We start from the raw sequence: 18,968 nt of genomic DNA, 5'->3' as shown, positions 1-18,968 counted from the left end.
ATCTCTGATACCTAGCTTGCTTATATGATGGTACAATATAATTTAATTTCTTCCTAAGAAAGCTTCTGGAGCATTAACTATTTTGAGAAATAACATTTCCCAAGGAATGTATATTGACTGTGATGAATTCCTATAGATGTAGAGGCTAATTAACAAGAACCTAACTAATAACTTTGTTGGATTTAATCCATATGATGAACTGGCAACATGCACCAGAGAAAGAGGCAGAGGGTGAAAGCACATATCTGGGGAAGAAATCACACGACAGGCACTTTCAAAGCGGTTCACAGATATTTTAGATGTTGCCCAGCCCTTAACCCTTGGTCTCATCTACTTTCCATCATCCTTCCAGGCCTGTTTCTGCTCCCTCTCCTGCTATGGCTTTCCTGCATACACAGTGCAAATTACCCTGACTTAAAGATGAAAATGCCTAACAGTCACATATGCACAACATTCTTCTAAATAAAAGCAAGGTTCTGCAAATTTTGCCTTTCACTGCTTTTGGCTGGCCTTGTGCATCAAATGCATGCAGCAGCACATGAAAGGGAAGGAAGTTTTCTTAGTAATACCATTTTTATTGCCAAGTTCCATTTACAAAGAAAGGTCTACTCCTTGTTCTTGTCCAGATTTTCAATAGCCATAACAAACTCAATTCAGAAGTCTGGATTTCAGAAACATACACCAATATTTTCTAATTCCTCTCCCTTCCCAGATGCTAAATTACATTGTTCTTTAAATTAACATATCACATTAACTCCAAATATCCAACATAACTTACATTAAATAATTAATACTTATTGCCTGTAGAAAGACATTTCAGAATTCAATTCACACCATATTTGGGCTTTTTTTCCATGTAAATGCAAGTGCATGTTCAGGATTTTTTCTCAAATGAACTACATTTCAGACAACTTTACTGAAATATATTTCACAGGAGGACAGTCCATGTTCATTAAATGCTTTTTGTAGTGCTTAAATCCCAGGTACATTAATTCCTCTAGAAAAATACATTTCTACCTCTTTGCACTGAAAATAATCAAACTTACAAAGCAGCTAAAAATAAAGGAAAATGTTTGCAAAAAAAAATAAAAAATCAACACAGCTGTTCACAAGTGGGGATGCTAAAATTATCTTCTAAACTTTATAATGCTTCCAGAGGGTTTCCTGAAGTTTTGACAATGTATAATTAGTGATGTCCCTGGGCAAAGCAAAGTTCCCAGGCATTGTAATAGTCTATAAATTTGCACACTTGAATCTATTCTCAATCTTAAAAAAATTATCTTCATGTTCATTGTAAATACTTTTGCCACAGTTAGTCCTTAAATACAGCCAAACACTAACCCTCAGATCTTCTCATACATACTATCAAATTGCAATTACTATGTGTCTTAAACTCACTTTAGTATGAGTATCCATAACCAAAAGTAATGGGAAACAAGATTAAAAAAAAAACCCTCATGAATCTTCAGATTATGATCTTAAAAGAATCCTGTGAACTAGTCTGGACCTTAACTTCTGTTATCAAGTATTCTTAGTCATTACCTGCTTAAGCCATTTTTAGTTACTTTTAAAATAAACACACTCCACAGATTTATTTATTCTAACAAGACAGTCCCAACAATGACAAGTTTTTCCTTTTCATATTAAGAATCAATCAATTCAAGTTAGCAAAACAATAAACCAGATACCACCACAGTGCACATTTATTAGACAACCAAAATTTAGCTTTACATTTATAATACATTAACAAACAAAATATATATTTTATAACACCTCGCAAAAGAAATCAAATCTGAGCAACGTGCAAATCTAAAAATGCTGGGAGATCAAAATAGGGAAAATTCTGTACAAATGCAATATAAAAATATGTTTCCATATGAAAGAACCCTCTGTTTGAGAATCAGTCAAGAACTGCATCTCCTTTGTCTTTGTTGCTGCTCAAGTAACTAGCAGCAGAAAAACCCCCAAGAACTATTCCCCTCCCAACCTCTAAAAACATCCCACCCTAGCAAGCCCTGCTTGGATCACCCTCTGCTTTTCAGAATCCAATAGGAGATGGGTAGAGTTATTTTATTTGTTTCTAATTCATGCTGCAAATGTTGGGAAAGGTCAAGAGAAACACAGCAGGCAAGCACAGGAGAACTTCTCCAAAGATTGCTAGATAATAGAAGAGCAGTGCCCAGGTGAATGATATCTTAGGGTAGGGCAGTGGTGGTGAGCCAGGGGCACACCAATAAACTCTTTCAAGAAGAAAGACAGTAGCAGTTAAGAAGAAAATTTCCAACATATATTTAGATGGCTACATCAGGCTTTCTGAAAGAAGATGACTTATTTACCTTGGAGGCAAAAGGCCTTGATCTCCCTGTCCCCAGCTGATGTCTCTGCAGATCTCTGATTCAACTGTAGGACTAAACCACTTATTTTCCCAAACAGCAGCTGCTTGCCTGGGCAATGCTCTTTTAAAAGCAAGTTTAACTTCAGCTGGTTAGTGGAGACAAGAGCAGAATGTTCAGCTTGATGGGGATTTTCTGCCTACTACTTTCTAGTGGTCAGTGTCACTGCTCCTGAGGCTATTCTGGAGCTCCCTGTCTCCCACAGGGAAGTGACTGAGTGACAGCACTATCCCAGTGATAGCACCACTTCAGTGAAGGGTCTGCTCTTAGGCAGTGGCTTCATCCTTACACACACAGTTTGACCTGCTTGTCTGAGAGCTTACCTATGTCTTCAAGCATAAAGTTTATTTTACTGCTAGTGAAATGACAGTTCCAGGGCAATTACTGAATTCCTGGACTGCTTGCAGCAATCACCCCAAGACACTTGCAGTAAATGTGGAAATTACAGTCACTCACATCTTCCTGCTTAATTAGGAAAGGCTGGAGCTGAGTGGGAGCGGGTTTAGGCTGGATCTCAGAAACAGGTTTTACCCCAGAGGGGACACAGGCAAATTAACAACAGACCTATTATTTTATTTTCATAGTAACAGTGTGAAGCTCTCACTAGACAAGTGATCATGAAATTTAAAAGCCATTGAAAGGTAATGAAAAGCACAAAGTCACCTTTCTTTTCCTTTGCCCTGTTTCTTGTGCAGTACAGCTCAGAGGTGAGATTATTCATATGCATATGCATTGAAGAGACTCCTTGTGAATAGCTCTAATCTTGCTAGAACTGAATTTGAAATATGATAAATTAAGATCAAGGTTTTCCAGTCTAAAATGAATTCTATTCAAGGGAACTCAGGCTGCACAGTGGTATTTTGTGTAATCTAGGTCAAGAATTTAAGGTTAATAACTAACATAAAATGCTTTCTAATTAAGTGAGGCATTTTTTATAATGATCTTCAGAATATTACTGAGACTACAAAGTAATGCTGCACCATTTTAGAGAAAGTCTAGACTGCAATCAGTTCAGCTAATAAAAATTAATGTGGTCCTTGTGCCCAGATTGCTACTGATGTGTTTAGGCTTGTGCAGTGACTGCAACAGTGACTGCATGAGTACAAATTCATCTTAAGCGTGACACCCAAAAACCCAAAAAGCAGGCTCTTATTCAAGTAATGCCAGATTTTCACACAAAATCCACTGCAATGCTGAGGACACCTAACTCTGAGTTCATCTAGAGTTTGGGCTACTATGGAATGGTCAGAATATCAGTTAATTCATTTTGAAAGAAAGCAGAAGTCACATAAAATTAGAAATCAAAACTGTATGAAAAAGTTAATAGGGGGGAAAAAATACTGGCATTCAGTAGCATACACCTCATATACCCAGTTGGCAAAGATTCAATTATTATGTGAAGGAGAAGATAGAAAAAGTGAGAAAAATGGTACCTGTGAATTAGTCAAACTCATATATATATATATGCATATATATATATACACGCACATATACATATATACACACACATTTATAACTGAAAAATCACTTCAAGTATTCCCTATGACAGCCAGGAAGAGGTACAATAAGCAACTGGGAAGTGGATAAAAACTTTGCAGATTGACCTATTTGGTAAGAACTGAATGCCAGTAGAGACAGAATGAGGAAACAGATTGCAGTGGTGACTGAAGTCAATACCAAGTAAACAGCAGTCCTCCTTTGAGGAATTGCCAACTCAGTGTTAAGAACAGATCAGCAGTGACAAGCTACTCATTTTACTATTAATTTAACTTACTTGGAAATTGATGAAAAATCTTAAATTCCTTTCATGTTAAATTACGTATCAAATCAGCAAAGAACATTCCAAACTTTAAGAAACATCTTTCCCTTTTCTGTCAACTTGATGTCAGGATCTAGGAAGTAATGTTAACTCATAATCACTGTTACATAGCAATTTTGTTTAACTGGGATACTATCCCAGACAGGAAAAAAAAACAAAAACCCACAATACCTTTTGAGATCAGACTTGCAAAGGAATTATCAGTTAGATATGGTGATTGACCTTCCTCCTACATGACTATGAAAATTTTGAAAAACCTCTTTAGAGTGAAACTGCTTCTGTCTGCTTCTTGAAGTTGTCTTTCAGTTGCAAGGATATCACCACTCCTCAGATGTGTAGCAATTTAACTGTCAGAAGTGAACAAACAAGCTACAGCAATCTTTCAAAATATTTTACATTCCTCTCTAGGCAGCTAAGCAAAGACTAAAGTAGTCTCAAGAATCCCTTATGTTAATTCGAACAAGCATTGTGTTTTAAATTTCAATGAAACCTTGAAATAAATATTACATAAGGAAAACATAATATTTAAATCCTACAAAGATAATACTGAATGTGGCCAAGCCTGCTGGTATTGTGCAGACCTCCAAAAGATGAACAAGATCAGGATTAAAAAAAAAAAAAAACAACCAAAAAAAACCAAATAAAACCCCAAAACCTCTCGTCCACAAATAAAACCCCAAACCAAACACCAAACTGAAAAAACATACCCTGACTCAAATGGAAGTTTTACCTCTGTCCAATAATATATTATTTTTTTCTGGTCAATGGCCTGTCTCCCATTTCAGAGACATAATAATGCAGTACCATGAATCTGGGTATCCAAAAGTCTCTTCACTTTGTCATAATACTGTAGACCTTTTACAATTAATTAGTTCCTATTGGAAAGAGCTTAGGTCCTCTGAAATATGTTCATGTTCTTGTATAACAGAAACTGGTAGGAAAGAACCAATCCAGATTCAAAAGTTTGGGTTTTTCTTTCTTCTCCAGTTCAGATATGCTGAGTATCCAATGTTGGCTCTAAAAACTGCTGACATTCTCTATCACCGCTTGGTCCCTTTGTGTGGACCTGAGGCCTCTGAGGCCTTCAGAAGCATCTGCACTCCCAGAGAAAAAACAAATCACAATTTGGTTGCACTTCCTTCACTGTTTATTACAGTGGCTTTAGTCAGAACATTCTTCCTCTACCTCTTTCACCTTGTCAACTTCAGCTTCAGACTGCAAAGAGGCCTGAGGGATGCGGCTGAATGTTCGAATGCTGTGCGGATCAACTGGTGGCACCAGTGTGAGCGACTCCACACTCAGCGTGTCCGTGCTGTCATCTGTGATTAAGGATATCGTGGGCTGCTGTGCAGGAATCAGGCTAGGAGACAGGTTGGCTGTTTCTGTGTCACTGGTTTTTACAGCATTTTTGCTGGACTTTGAAACAGCTGCAAGAGTTTCATCAGTCAACACTGTCTGACCGGAACTGGCCGTCAGAGGCTGCTCTGGAGCTGAAGCATCATCTGAAAAAAGAAAACACCAAGAACAAACAATATTCAAGTCACTATGCACATTAAGCCTAATAATACACCATTATTCATGAGTGTTCAAGAATAACTGTGTAGAAAACACAGTTCTGTGAAGCACTATGCTTACACATCCACATTTTAGCAATTAGAAATACACCAAAATATTATAAAGGCATAACCTAAAACGCCAGCAGGATTATGTTCAAATTAGGAACCAGGCAATTATGTACATTTAGTATTATAATATGTATCAATATTAGAATACTCTTAGAGAGAGGAAGTTGAGGGAAAGAAAACCTCTCCAGTATTTAGTATGAATTAAAATGAACCGCTACCCCTTATCAGAAGATCTTTAGAAATAAAAGAAAAAACTGAAGACCCACTCTACAGCCAGTTTTCCCAAAAGGTGGCCTGTTTCTTACAAAAATTTGGAAGTCATTATCTCAGTCCATCCTCCAGATTCACATTTAAGCAACACCTCAACCACAGAAAGCAGAATTATGGCAGAAGAGGAAGGAGGATCATGTCCTTACTGCAACTGAAAGGTGCTGCAAAAGGCTGCTTTACACAGCCTTGTGAGACTTGGGGTTTTGTCTCCTAAGCATGGAGCATCCAACACTCAAAATTGAGAATAAGCATAAATGCTACAGAAAACTGATATGCTGTCGCACCTCCTACTTTATGGAAAAACCCTCCAACATTAATAGCTATTTGTGCTGTCCTTTCCCCCTAAACATCTTAGTGAACTGTCAAGCAAGCTGTTCATTTGGCTCAGGATGGAGAGGGAATGGACAGGATGAGGTGATACAGCCTTAGATGATCAGGTATGCCCAGAAAAGTTTTTTTTTTTTTTCTTTTCAGACTACAATAATAGATGCCATTAAAGTAACAGGTATCCAGCTTCAAGACAGACCAGTTTTAAAGCTTTTGTAAGAAACAGCATGTGTTCAAGTGTACAGGAATTTGCAGAAAAGCCTACAAGGCAATGTAGTGAATAGAGAGGCTAAGAATTAAGTTATGGTTTTAATACAGTGACCTTAAAAATATTTCCGTTTCAATATCATTCCAATTAGTCCTGGAAAAGAACAGAAAGCATGAACATAAGACAAAGGGAAAAAAAAAGAAAAAAGGAAAAGTAAAGTAGAGAATGGATGGGTATCAGTAAGGTATCAGTGGATAACACTATAATTACTGATTTTTTTACCTTTCTGGTAAGATAACCCAAACAATGGTGTATTCTCACTCCAGAAACCACTCACATGTACTTTCTGCTGAATTGGTGGATAAAGCTTCTTGCTTTGATAAAAATAAGATTTATAGATGGTAAAAAAGTCTACTTTTAAATAAAAGAGACATCAGTGGTTATTTTTGAAGTATAAGGACAGATTCAAAATAACCCTACAGATTCTTTATCTGTCAAAAATTTTAGTGAGAATGTAGCAACTGATAAGAGAGGAAGTGATGCAAGAATCACATGGAAAATGAACTGCTAAAACAATGAAACACAACACATTTTTCTGAATTCCAAGCTAAACACTAATCTGCTCCCTCCAGCTGTTATTTCCTATTGCTAGAAGCCAGTCTCTCTCCTCTCAGGATATCCTTAGTCACTGCCAACCTCATGTCCATCAATGTGCCACTGAATTTCAGGGAGCAGTGGCCAACTGCTGTAGCCCTGGGGGGCACTACTGCCAAAATGACCAGAAAGCAAATCCCAATACACAAAGGGGTGGAGGAGGAAGAGTTCTGAACATTGTCTACAGCTCACAAGAATGTCTGTCTTTACGCAGGTACCAAGCTCTTGCTTCTAAAGAGTTTTACATACCCGGCATGTTTACAGATTAATTTCTTTACTTTATATCTGGAACTTCCCTTTACACTAGGCATAAAAATACTAACTGGCTTTCAAAAAACCCAAACTCCCAACACTTTGTTGCAGTTTGACTTTTGGATAGAAATAAAAAGAAAACTTTTAATTTTTCCCTGGATAAAACCACCAGTCACTGAGATATGCTCTGCTCTTAAATATCAAAAAGTTATCACCTAATACTAGAAAATAGCATTTCTAATTATCTCTCCCCAGCCTTGATGTATTTAAGCAAGACTGTCCTGGCACAAAATATATGCCATATCCGCAACAAAAGCAGGGGAGTTTCTTAAAATGGTTCTGATCTTAACACTGAGTTCTAACAAACAGCCTTCCATACCTCCAAACTTAATTGTACTTATTGCAAAAAGGTGTAATTTTGCAAGTTTTGGGGTATTAGCTCTCTTTGGATGCAGAGCCTTAAACAATATTATGTTTTTTAGCATTTCTTTAATGTTACAAAGATTATCATTACAGCAAAAAAAAAAACCCAACTAAAACACTCAACTTGTTATATTAACTTATGTTAAGGGTTATTGTGAAAGAAGTTAGAAAAGAACAGAAAAAAGAAAGAATGAGTATCATCTACAGAGAAGTGTCCTAAGCTGTATAGCAACATAATATGAAAAGATAACAAAAATACAAATTAAAAGACATTAGGCAAAAAGTTGCAAATTAAATCTATAAAGATGAAAAAGGTTGCTTATAAAATATTAGCAAAGTATCTTCATGCCATGACAGCAACAAAAGAAGAGAAAATGAGATACAAGTTCAAACAGATTATATAACAAAGGTCATCTGGATCATATTTCCATATTTTTTTGCATCTGCTCCTCCTCCTTACCTCCTCAGGTAAGGAGAATCAAACAGTCCCTAAAGTCATCTGCCAGAACCTGATGATCACAGAAATATTAAGCTTGTGCCATCAGAGTACAGGGACAGTCTTATACTGAATGCCTGTCCATTCGACCTGTGCTATAAATAGATTTCTTGCTGCTGGCCAAGGACCTGCATCACTGTCCATTCAGGAGCCTGCGCTTACTAAATTTCACTACAGCCAGGGCTGCCCTGTGCAAATGAAGACATGACTGCTTTGAAGCTGGAGGCATGATAGCACAATTTCCACCTTTGGCATGAATGCCCAGAGACATGGGAGAAGCTGCAGACAAGGTTTTCAGAAACAGCTCATTATTGCTTTACAGTTCTCCCAAAACAAAACGTAGAGACAAATACTGTGATGCTTTCTTCAGTTTCCTACCTCACTGTCATTGCTGTCAGCATGGAAAGCAAATATGTTCTATTGATTGTTATGGACTTGTGAAGGCTTATGGAGGAACCTGCCTGAGTGGGTATTGCGGGAGTTTCTGCTGCAGCTGCTGCTGGAAGGCCTAAACCCAGTGTCCACCGTGACTGTCAGCCTCCGACAGACTAAACACCCGCCGGCGTCCTTTCCTGCCAGACCTTACTAGAGGGAAACACAGCCAGAAATCATACAGAGGCTTCAACAATGACACAGGGAAGGGAAACTGGAATGGAGACAAAGGATAAATGTTAGAGCAGCAACAAGAATAAGTGACAAGGACACACCCGTAACTGCTGGTATCTTGAATACAATCTGACACCACACCAACAGCCTTCTATGTTTGGGAAATACTTCCAAAGCTGGAAGCATTCACTGTTTAGAAATAAATGAATTTATATGAATTTAATGTTTTGTTTCCTATCTGAAAATGTTCCTAAGTTTGGGCTATGTTGGCAGTACCAACAGCACTCACATCAAGGAGGGCTGGCAGGTATTTATTTGCATTACAATCTACTCACCTGCTTTAGAAACTTTGAGAGAAGTTATTCACCACAAATTCTGGTGACACAATTATTCTCCTTTCCCCTGGCCACAAGTTATATGCAGTGCAGTACTGTGCAGGTGACAATACTTCAGACCATTCAGCCCTGCTATTCTCATACCCAACAACAGCACTTACATTTGGTTTATGATAAAACCAAACACAGGGTTTGAAAAGATAACAGCAGTTCAGATGATGATGCTTGGTGCATAGAAAGTTCCTAGAAAAGAAACTTTCTAAGAACAAAAGTACTTCCTCACCTAGTCAGAAAATTACTACAGCTTCACAGAACAGGAGGTCAAACCACATTTACATTACTGATTATAGAGGGAAGAGATAGAGATGGTTTCAATAGGAAGGCAGGCACTGCTCTTATAAGCTCTCCAAGCTTGATTAATCACCCTCTCCTTCAAATGGAAATTTAATTTTACAGACTGGAATCCAGTATGTTCTCTGCAACAAGGGACAGCTCAGTAATTATTTTAGATCTTTAATCATCACTACCTGCCAGAAGCACAAAATACAGCTTAAGTGGCACAGATTGGTGCCTTGTGAATTCCTCATTACCTATTGCTCTGATGTAAACATTTTCTTAAGTACTGAAGCCAATTGCTTTTAAGAAGTTAAGACAGCTTAAAAAGTAATAAAATACAGCACAGATGACATTAATACATTCATAATTCTGGAAGACTGCTAACTTACAGTAAGAGAGCTTCTATATCTAATCCTTGGCATATATGAAAATAAGCACTTTAAAAAAGTGTACAGTTCCTGCAGGGGTAGCCAAGACATGACTGTATTCTAAGCTCTGAAACTTGATGATTAAAACCTGTCTAATGAGAACATTTCTACCTTATGCATAGCAACATTTCAAAAGCACATGATAAATAAAAAACAAAAAGTAAATACAAAGAAAAAAACAACCTGATAGCAGCACTTGCAGAAACTGATACTGATTTTTCTGTCTTGCTAAGCATTCTGCTTTCTTTAAAGGATGATTTCTGCCTTTTCAATTTTAAAGAACAATCTTGTAAAGGGCTAAGCTTAACCCCCAAACACTGCAAATGGGGGAGCTGCCAGCCTTTAAAATATCTGTGCCATAAGGCAGTATGACAACTACTACGTAGGATAGCCAATAAACTTGGTAATCATAGGTGTTTATTTCACTCATGACAAAGCAACTGATGCAACACTGTGGGACTTTTTGATGTGGATATGAATGATAACAAGTATTAAAATAACGTAATTTTTCCCTGTGACACATTTTTGAAAGCTATTTTACTGTTTAATCATCAATATATCCTGTATGTTGTAACATTTTCTCTTAATTAACATGCAATTTCTCATTTGTTCTAATCTATCACTGTTTTATGTAAAAATTGGCGTCTATGTTCCAAATCTTTCCTGAAACAACCCTGTGAAGATTTACAAGTATCATCTCAAATATATCAAACCCTGACAGTTTAAATATGTCAATAAATTGTAGCTTAGGACATTATAATCACAAGTTCACAGAACAAAAAGCTGTGTGGTTTAGGATGTTGCTCTTAAGGAAGGTAGTTGAAATAGTTTCCTTGAAGTCCAGATAGGCATCTCCCCTCTATCTGGTCTGGCCTTCTTGTCTGAAGTTCCTGAGCAATCCAGGATGCTTTTCATGCTCAACAGCTTGAGCAGGTGCCAGAACAAACAGGGGAGCAGGGAAGGAGGGGCAGAGAGGGGCACGCACATTTGTGTGTGTGTTCAAAATAGAATGGGAAATGAGATGAGTCAAATGTGACAGAAGGCAGCAGCATTCAGGGGCTACCTTGGCACATAAAACAGATTTTGGTAACCGCTTGCTGCTCAGAGACTGGTTACTTCCTCCTCAAAGGAGCTACTTCACATCATGGAAGTCACTTTGCTGAGAAGCAGAAGAGTAAAGGCATTTTAGTTTCAACTGTCCCCAAGTGGTTAGGCTAAGGGAAAACCACTGCTTTACACAGAAGTGGGTGAGTACCAACAATTGTTTCCATATCCCAGCTGAGTGGTCAGTATAAACTGATATAACACAGACTGTGCTTATCACACTGTCACCTACTTCAGCAGAACTCTGTTCATGCACAAGCCCACAGAACAGCCACCTGCACATGCCAAACAGACCCTCACTTTCACACCACGTTCTGGCAAGTTTCCACTACAGATCACAATTACATGTAAGTAATACAAAAAGGAGAATATTCAAACTCGCAGTACACTGGTCAATCAGTTAATGCAGAGACACTGATGCCAAGAATGATACTATTGAATGGACACTGAGTATTGGCAAAAAGTGTCAAAAGAACCCTGGGGGTTGGGGAAAACCCTTCTTACACTCACACCTTCCAAAAGACCTAGCTCCAGGGATTTCAGAATTCTCACTAGTCTGTAATAAGGGCCTTGAGACACCATCAGACACTCAGCCACAGGTTTTAAACCACTACTTGTGTTCATTATTGCCTGCAACTACACTAAACAGCTTGGTACAGACCAGGGCAGCAGCACTGAAGAATTATGCAGACTTATTACTTTAGTCTGATTTTAGGAAGTTTCTGTGCATTAATTTAATGTGCATTCTTTTAGAAAGAAACTAAACTATAAGATATGCTGCAACTATGTACCAAATACACTTCCAGCACTAATAGCAACATATTAGTCTGAACTGATCACTGGTCCTTTGAATAGCCACATACATGGCAGGGATTCTTGGTCCTAAAGGTCACAGCAAATATGGTCCAGCAAAATCCCTAAACTACATGCATGCACCTCAGTACCAACTGTGCATTATCCTACTGCAAAAAAATACCTGCTCATGCACATAAAGTCACTGTCTTCCTCTCTGTAACTGCCCTCTGAGGAGAACAAAAGTCACCCCTGGAGCAGGTTAGTGCAAGCTGCTGATTCGGGACTGAAGCAGCTGCTGCACATTGTCAGGTTAACTTCCTCTGACTTGGCTGAAGGTGACTGTGCCCAGTGGTAGGGCACAGAAGTGGATCCTCACAGCTACATTTGCTAGAGCATCACATAAAAAAAAAAAAAAAAAAATCAAAGCACACCCAAAGACAGTCTTCCTGCACAACACATGACATTTTGCACACACTTTATGATTAAGTCACAATGAAGGCCAAGTAGAGCAGTTCATGCAACATAAATGGTGAAGTGCATACTGACACCAGGCACTCCAAAATACTTCTCTTCTGGTTTTAGTTTGGGTTTTTTTCATTTTTATTCTTATTTTTGTGGGTGAGGAGGATAGGGAAGAGCTTGGGTTTATTGTTTGTTATTGGGATTTATTGTAGTTTTTCTTTTTTTTTTTTTTCGCAAACCAATGTGCAACCTCCTGTCATCAAGCTCTTTAAAATGCAGGAAAAACAAAAGGTATTTTATATTACACAAATGCCAACGCACTGTGTAAGCAGACTGCAATTTTGTTGACTACAGTCTGTGAGTTTACTTCAATAATTCACTATCTTTTTACACTTGATGAGTAATTGTATGTTCTGGATCTATGCCTTTTTTCATAAAAGCCAGATTATATGTGCTTGAAAGACCTCAGTCTTAAACGAAGCATAGCCATGGTTGATATTTTTGTAAACTAGTTTGAATTGCTTATACCTACAGAAATAATACAGATTCTTTATTTTCATTTCCTTTACCAGAGTTTTTTCTTAGCCACTATTGGTAAGAACCTGTAGTTGCATTTCTCTTTCTGACCATAGAGGATTCAAATAGAGCAAAGGACACTGTACATGAGCCTTTTTACACTGCTAAGGTGAAACATGTTATCAAATTAATGTTTTCTTGTAGTGCCAATCTAGCCTGAGAGTTCTCAGAAATGACAGCATTTCTCTGTGCAATGACTACATATAACCCAGGCCACAAAGAGACTGGGTAACAGCAATCACTTGCCAACAGAGAAAATAAAATTTTGAATAGATGGTATATAAAAAAAATTCCAAATTTTATTCTGAAATTGCACATATTGCAGGACTATTTTGACTGTATGTTAGTCTCTCAAGGTAATAGACGCTTTTTCATCTAGAATCTGGGGGCTAGAATGCTTTAAATATTTATTGTGCCTTAACTTCATCAGCACCCTTTCATGACCCTTCCCAGCAATATTTCTTGCAGGGAGACTAACTTTAAACATATAATGCACATTGGTCTGCTGACACTGCTCCCTGAAACCTAAAAACACTCAATATCTAACAAAGTTGCATCATTTCCTGTAGGACTACAACAAATTTTAGATATAGGTGGGCATTCAAAATAAAGGCAAAACGGCATGCCTTAGAAGGGGTAGCCAGAACAACCCTCTCAAGGAGTGATCAACATTGGAAGTGACCACTAAAATGAGGGCTTGCTTGAAAAGGTCTTGAGAATCAAGTTACCTCTATTGTTTTATAACCAAAATGAGGTAGAGTAGGTCACTTCTAGCATGAAAGCATTTCAGGATATACCCTTTGGGACCTCCTTGTCTAGTCTGCAGCCTGAGGCTTTGCCTCACACAATTTACACTCAGAACAGACACCGTTACAAAATTCTCTACAGATACTACATAAAAAGGAAGAATAATGCAACAAGAAGCTCCAGTTTAAGCATACCCACTAAATATACTGACCAATGCAAACACATGCAACCTATATTTGTGAAAGTTACACTGCAATTCTATTTCTATTGCAGCCTCTTCTGTACCAATGAAACAGCCTCCTGAAATGTGGAGGTGTTCAGCCACAAGAGTGCTATTGCAAAAACTTTACGATATTAACATCCTAAATAACTATTTCCAAATATTTCATATTTGGCCCATTGTTACAAGTTAACTTGAGGATCAGATAAACACACAAAAGAAAAGGTCACCCAGTTAAAAAAAGATGCTTCATGTGGAAATCAACTTATCCACTATGGTGGAAGGCTAACAGCTTACATTACAGATTTATTCAAAGCAATACTTCAGTTAAAACAAACCACCGACAAAAAAACCCCTCAACATTCTAAACTGTTTGTGCTTAGGAGAGAAGTCAGACAAGCAGACATTATTTCACCACTACTTAAAAGTCTCTACTGAAAGAAGTCAAGTATTTAGAGTTCCAGAAAGCTGAATACATCACTGCAATTTATACCACAATTTACTTTTAATTGGCTTAGTTGATTAAGTGATCTAAAACCATAAAGCCTAGTCTTTTAATCCAACAACGCAGTAACTTAAATTTTACAATAAACTGCTCTATATCCCTTAGTGCCTAGGCTGAAGGTGGTGAGTGAATACCTGCTGGGCTCTGAGCAGCAGAAGGAGTGGACGTCGAACTTGCAGTCACTGAATCACAGCGCCCTGTACTGCCACTGCCACTGGAAGGGGATGGTGACGAGAGTGGGGATGGATTGTGCTGATTTATGCACTGGGCTACAGCAAAGCCTGCAAAACAGGACAGCAAAGTTTACAAGTTAAATATTATCTTGAAAAAGTTAAGGTGCTGAACAAATTGGGAAAGGGCAAAAGCAAATCCTGTATCAAGGTGATGCAAACCTCATGCAGTGACCCAGAGGATGTGCCCTCTCCCACCTTCATCCTGGAAACCAGAAAGTCTGAATGTACCTTACTGAAAACAGGCTACAAGTGCTGATCAATGAATAAGGAAAGAGAGCTTAAGGGATTCAAAGCATTTTACAACTTAGAGACTGCACAGTCAAAACATCGAAACTCTTCAATTTCAATATATTCACAGGTCACAGACCTTAACATAAGGAAAATAATTGTCACAAGCAAACAAAAAAACCTCTTGGATAGACGATCTACATTTTTTACTAGACATAACTCTAAAAAATTTTAATCAATCACATCTAATGCTGGCATTGAATTTCATCCAGCCTCTCACATATGAAGATTTCTCCAATCTGAAGACTAGAAATGTCTATACAGTGTCCGACAGCACTTCTTAGATGAGTCATCTTCTGGCTTCTAGTGTAATACTTCTTCAATCTCTTTGCAGTGTAGCATCCTTTTCTTTCCTAACTACCTTGCATTCATTCCTTTCTCCTTCTCTAAGTAAATACCTATATCCACTTCTCCAGGTTTCAATAGCAAGCAGCTTTTCAGAAATTGATCCACTTCTTACAGCAAAAGAAGCGTCACCATGGACTGTAGGTCAGATGAAGTACACCACTTTTCTGCTTCTGGAGCTCTCTTCCCTTTCTCCCAAGGGAAGAATGCACAAGTTTTTTTGGCAGTCCTGTGAATTACTGAAAGTAGCCACAATGTGGACTATAGAACACCTAACAATACTCTAGTTGCTACCTTCACATAACAGTCAACACTGAAAGGGAAAGTATCTGACAATCAGGTAAGATAGAAAACACACCACACAGTTCTTTTTCCTTTTATATTGGGAATCTCCCATGGCAGCGGATGGATGGCTCACTCAGAGAATCTCCTATACGGGGAAGGTGCTGGTGCCGTACAAATCACAGCCACCCAAAACTCAGCTTAAATGGACATGTTACAAAAAGCTCTGAAAGCTTTGAAATGTGGATATGCCAAGTCAGGAAAATGCTGTTAGCAGCAACACACAGGCTGTGCTACAAGTGAAAGGCTGTGCTACAAGTGAAAACAACAGTGATGAAAGCACAGAAGAAAGCTCACAAACATCTGTCCTGTTAATAATCTGACTTGATCTGCAGTCCCACCTCCTACCTCCCACGCTTACCAAAGAACTAGACTCAAAACCACTTGCAGAAATACAATGCTATCTGAATTTCTGTAGCACTGAAGCATAGTTTTAGTTAGGTATCTAAATGTCACTTTTACCAAGTTAAATTACAATTCATTGTGTTCAAGATGAACACCTCTTGAAAGAACTAAATCACCACCAAGGCAGGAGAGACCTCTTCCAGTGAAAAGCAAAATATTAGTAAGGAGCTAATTATCCTACAAATGTAAATAAATCCATGCATTTTATTTCAGAAACCAAACTGATTGATCTTCTACAATCATTTAGGTAAGTTAAACTGAGGTTATACATAGTGACGCCTGACAGTCTGCAAAAAGTTAATCACAAACTGAACCACCTCAAATGTGAAAGACTTCCACATGCATCACTGGCCCTGAGTGCTATAGTTTTTAATCATAGAAAATGTACATTAGATTTTTCATACACAGTTCGTAGTTTGAAATACCAATTAGGATGGGGAAACAAGGAATAACCAGTGGACTTGCAACCACAGAAGTAAGGCAAAGCCTGTTAATGTGAATGAAATTAAGAACAGTTCCTAAAGCCATGGAATAGAAGAGCATACATCAAGACATTTAGCTTCCCTTACAGTGTTGGTAAAAGCCACACCCATCCAAAGCATTCTATATCCACAAACAGTTTGCACTTCAAGGGAGAAGAAACCTTCCACCCTCACCACAACAGCAGAAAACAGTAAACAAGGTGTTCCATGACTGTCATAGGGAAAGCTGGCCTGATTTAACAGGATTGCCAGCCCAAAGCTCCTGCAAAACAGCACTCATGGATTCATGTCTTTGGGAGCATTTGCTTCAAAATGACCTCAACGTATTTTCTCTCCCCAAACAACTGCAAAGGAAGAATTTTAAGTATGCTAACAGAAGCTAATTTAGGTAGGAGGGAAAGGTAAGCCTAAATTATTCAAAACACTGTAACTGGGAAACTGACCAAGAAAAAAATTGTAATCAGGAAACTCCTACAGGAAACATTTGCAAAGAAAATGTGAGCAGAATTAATCATAGCTATAAAACAACAGTTAGGAGGTTCATCTGATGATGACAGGAATATTAGTTCATACTACACAAAGGGTTCCAAACCTATGGATGATATTTTTCCTTCAGACTTTAAAATTAAGATGATTACAGCTTGCTTGCCATGCTAATGTTAACAAGTTTTTCTCCTATTTTTTCCCCCTCAAAACCTTATCATCATCTACTAAGATATTAACAATAGATAAAATATTAAGAGAAATCTATTGATTCCTTTTGCTTTTCAAAATAAACTTAGTAGGTAGGCAACCACACTTGTTAAAATATTTAGACGTACCTTTTGCTGGAAATCGTTAACATTTCCCTTAAGACACACTGGGCATATAAATCTCAGAATAGAGCTGACAGTTGAAACTAATTCTTGAGTTTGCTTGAAGAGGAAGTCATTATTTATTTACTTTCAGTAGTAGACCTTTGTTTACAGGGCCCCTACCAAATCTGCTAGTTTCTTTGAAAACAGTGTAATTCTTTATTTACATAGATTGCTTCACAAGTACAATACATTAATACATAGCTAATACATGGTGAACAGTCCAGCCAGTTACACTGTCCCTAAAATGCTCTAACATTCTAGCAAAAGTTAGTTACTTAAAATAGACCTTGGAGTATACTTACAGCCATGACTTCATGATGATAAAATTTATTAAGTGAGGGACGTTGCTTACATTATTTTCTGCTGAGAACTGTCCAGTCCAGCAGGAGATAATCACAGCATGTCCCTGCACTTGGACAACTTGCACTTTTCATTGTGCTCAGGGGATGTTCTGAAGCATTGTCTGTGACATTCTCATCACTTGTCTTGCACAAAATCCAGTTTTAAGCTGTAAGAATCCTCACCCTCTTTCTCCCAGACACCAAGATTTTAACATTGGACTGTGGAACAATGAAGGAAACTGAAGCCCAGTTTGGTAACAATAAGGAGACACAGAAGGTAACTGCAGGCTCTGTAGTGACACATGCAGAGCTTTATATAGGCACTATGAGAGAAACCGCAATGAGTTTTCTCAAAAATTCTAAATTCATTGACAATAGGTATTAGGGAACTGATTCAACAGTTAACAGACTGAAATTTGCAGGAGGAATGAAAACATTTATATGACTGTTAATTTCTTAAAAACCATGCTGGATATACAGCACTGACAGCCAACACAGTCCTAACAAAAAGTAGTAATTAGTCTTCTAAAAATGTTGCCAGAAAAACAGCTCTGTTTTAAATCTAAAAAGGATATCATCACCAAGGGAAAGCATAATTTGATTCTTAAAGTACAACCAAATTAACCGACTGTGTGAGTTCTGCAGAACTCAAACATCAGCTGGAGCTGTAGCAGTAAGAAATGAATACATGAAGCCAGTAATTTAACTGCAACTTGTTCCGCAATTTTTTCAAAGTCACAAAATTCTCCTCTTGAAATAAAAATCATTGCAAACCTGATTAAGAGATAAGCACAAAGAGATTCCTATAAAAATCACTAGGAACAAGGAAACCTTATTCATTCCTCAGCAAAGATAAGAGAATAAACACACGTTTGATATTGTTTTGTAATCAGATATAAAACAGGATATCAACCCATTTTTATTATACTACTACCTGTCATAAAATGCATTTCAAAGATGCAGTACTTCAAATACTTCATATTCTGTGCGCCATTTCTACTTTGTGCCAAGTAAAAGCTTCAAAATACTTTTCCCTTTGGATCTGCAAGTGGAAGTGTACATTTCCTGGATTCAAATAAAGTATGTGGTTGCTT

At 37.8% G+C, this 18,968-nt stretch overlaps 1 protein-coding gene across 6 annotated transcripts in view; it reads right to left on the bottom strand.

Moving 5' to 3' along the window:
* Positions 1 to 554: 554 nt before the first annotated feature.
* Positions 555 to 18,968, bottom strand: part of CLEC16A (C-type lectin domain containing 16A) — a 60,371-nt gene continuing 41,957 nt past the window's right edge. For 3 of the 6 annotated variants that reach the window (XM_021538011.3, XM_021538013.3, XM_077786842.1), the window contains 2 exons: positions 14,716 to 14,862; positions 555 to 5,714 (listed from right to left, as the gene is read on the bottom strand). In XM_021538011.3, coding sequence (XP_021393686.1) covers positions 5,374 to 5,714; positions 14,716 to 14,862 — 488 coding nt within the window. In that variant the 3' untranslated portion in view covers positions 555 to 5,373. Of the gene's footprint in view, positions 5,715 to 6,550; positions 6,796 to 8,931; positions 9,053 to 14,715; positions 14,863 to 18,968 lie in introns of those variants that run through there. The other 3 variants (XM_077786844.1, XM_077786841.1, XM_077786840.1) reach the window with 3 other exon arrangements.

The sequence above is a fragment of the Lonchura striata genome, chromosome 16 (assembly GCF_046129695.1).
Source record: "Lonchura striata isolate bLonStr1 chromosome 16, bLonStr1.mat, whole genome shotgun sequence".
Lineage (NCBI taxonomy): Eukaryota > Metazoa > Chordata > Aves > Passeriformes > Estrildidae > Lonchura > Lonchura striata.
The sequence above is the reverse complement of the archived record's forward strand: the minus strand, read 5'-3'. Positions and strand labels throughout refer to the sequence as shown.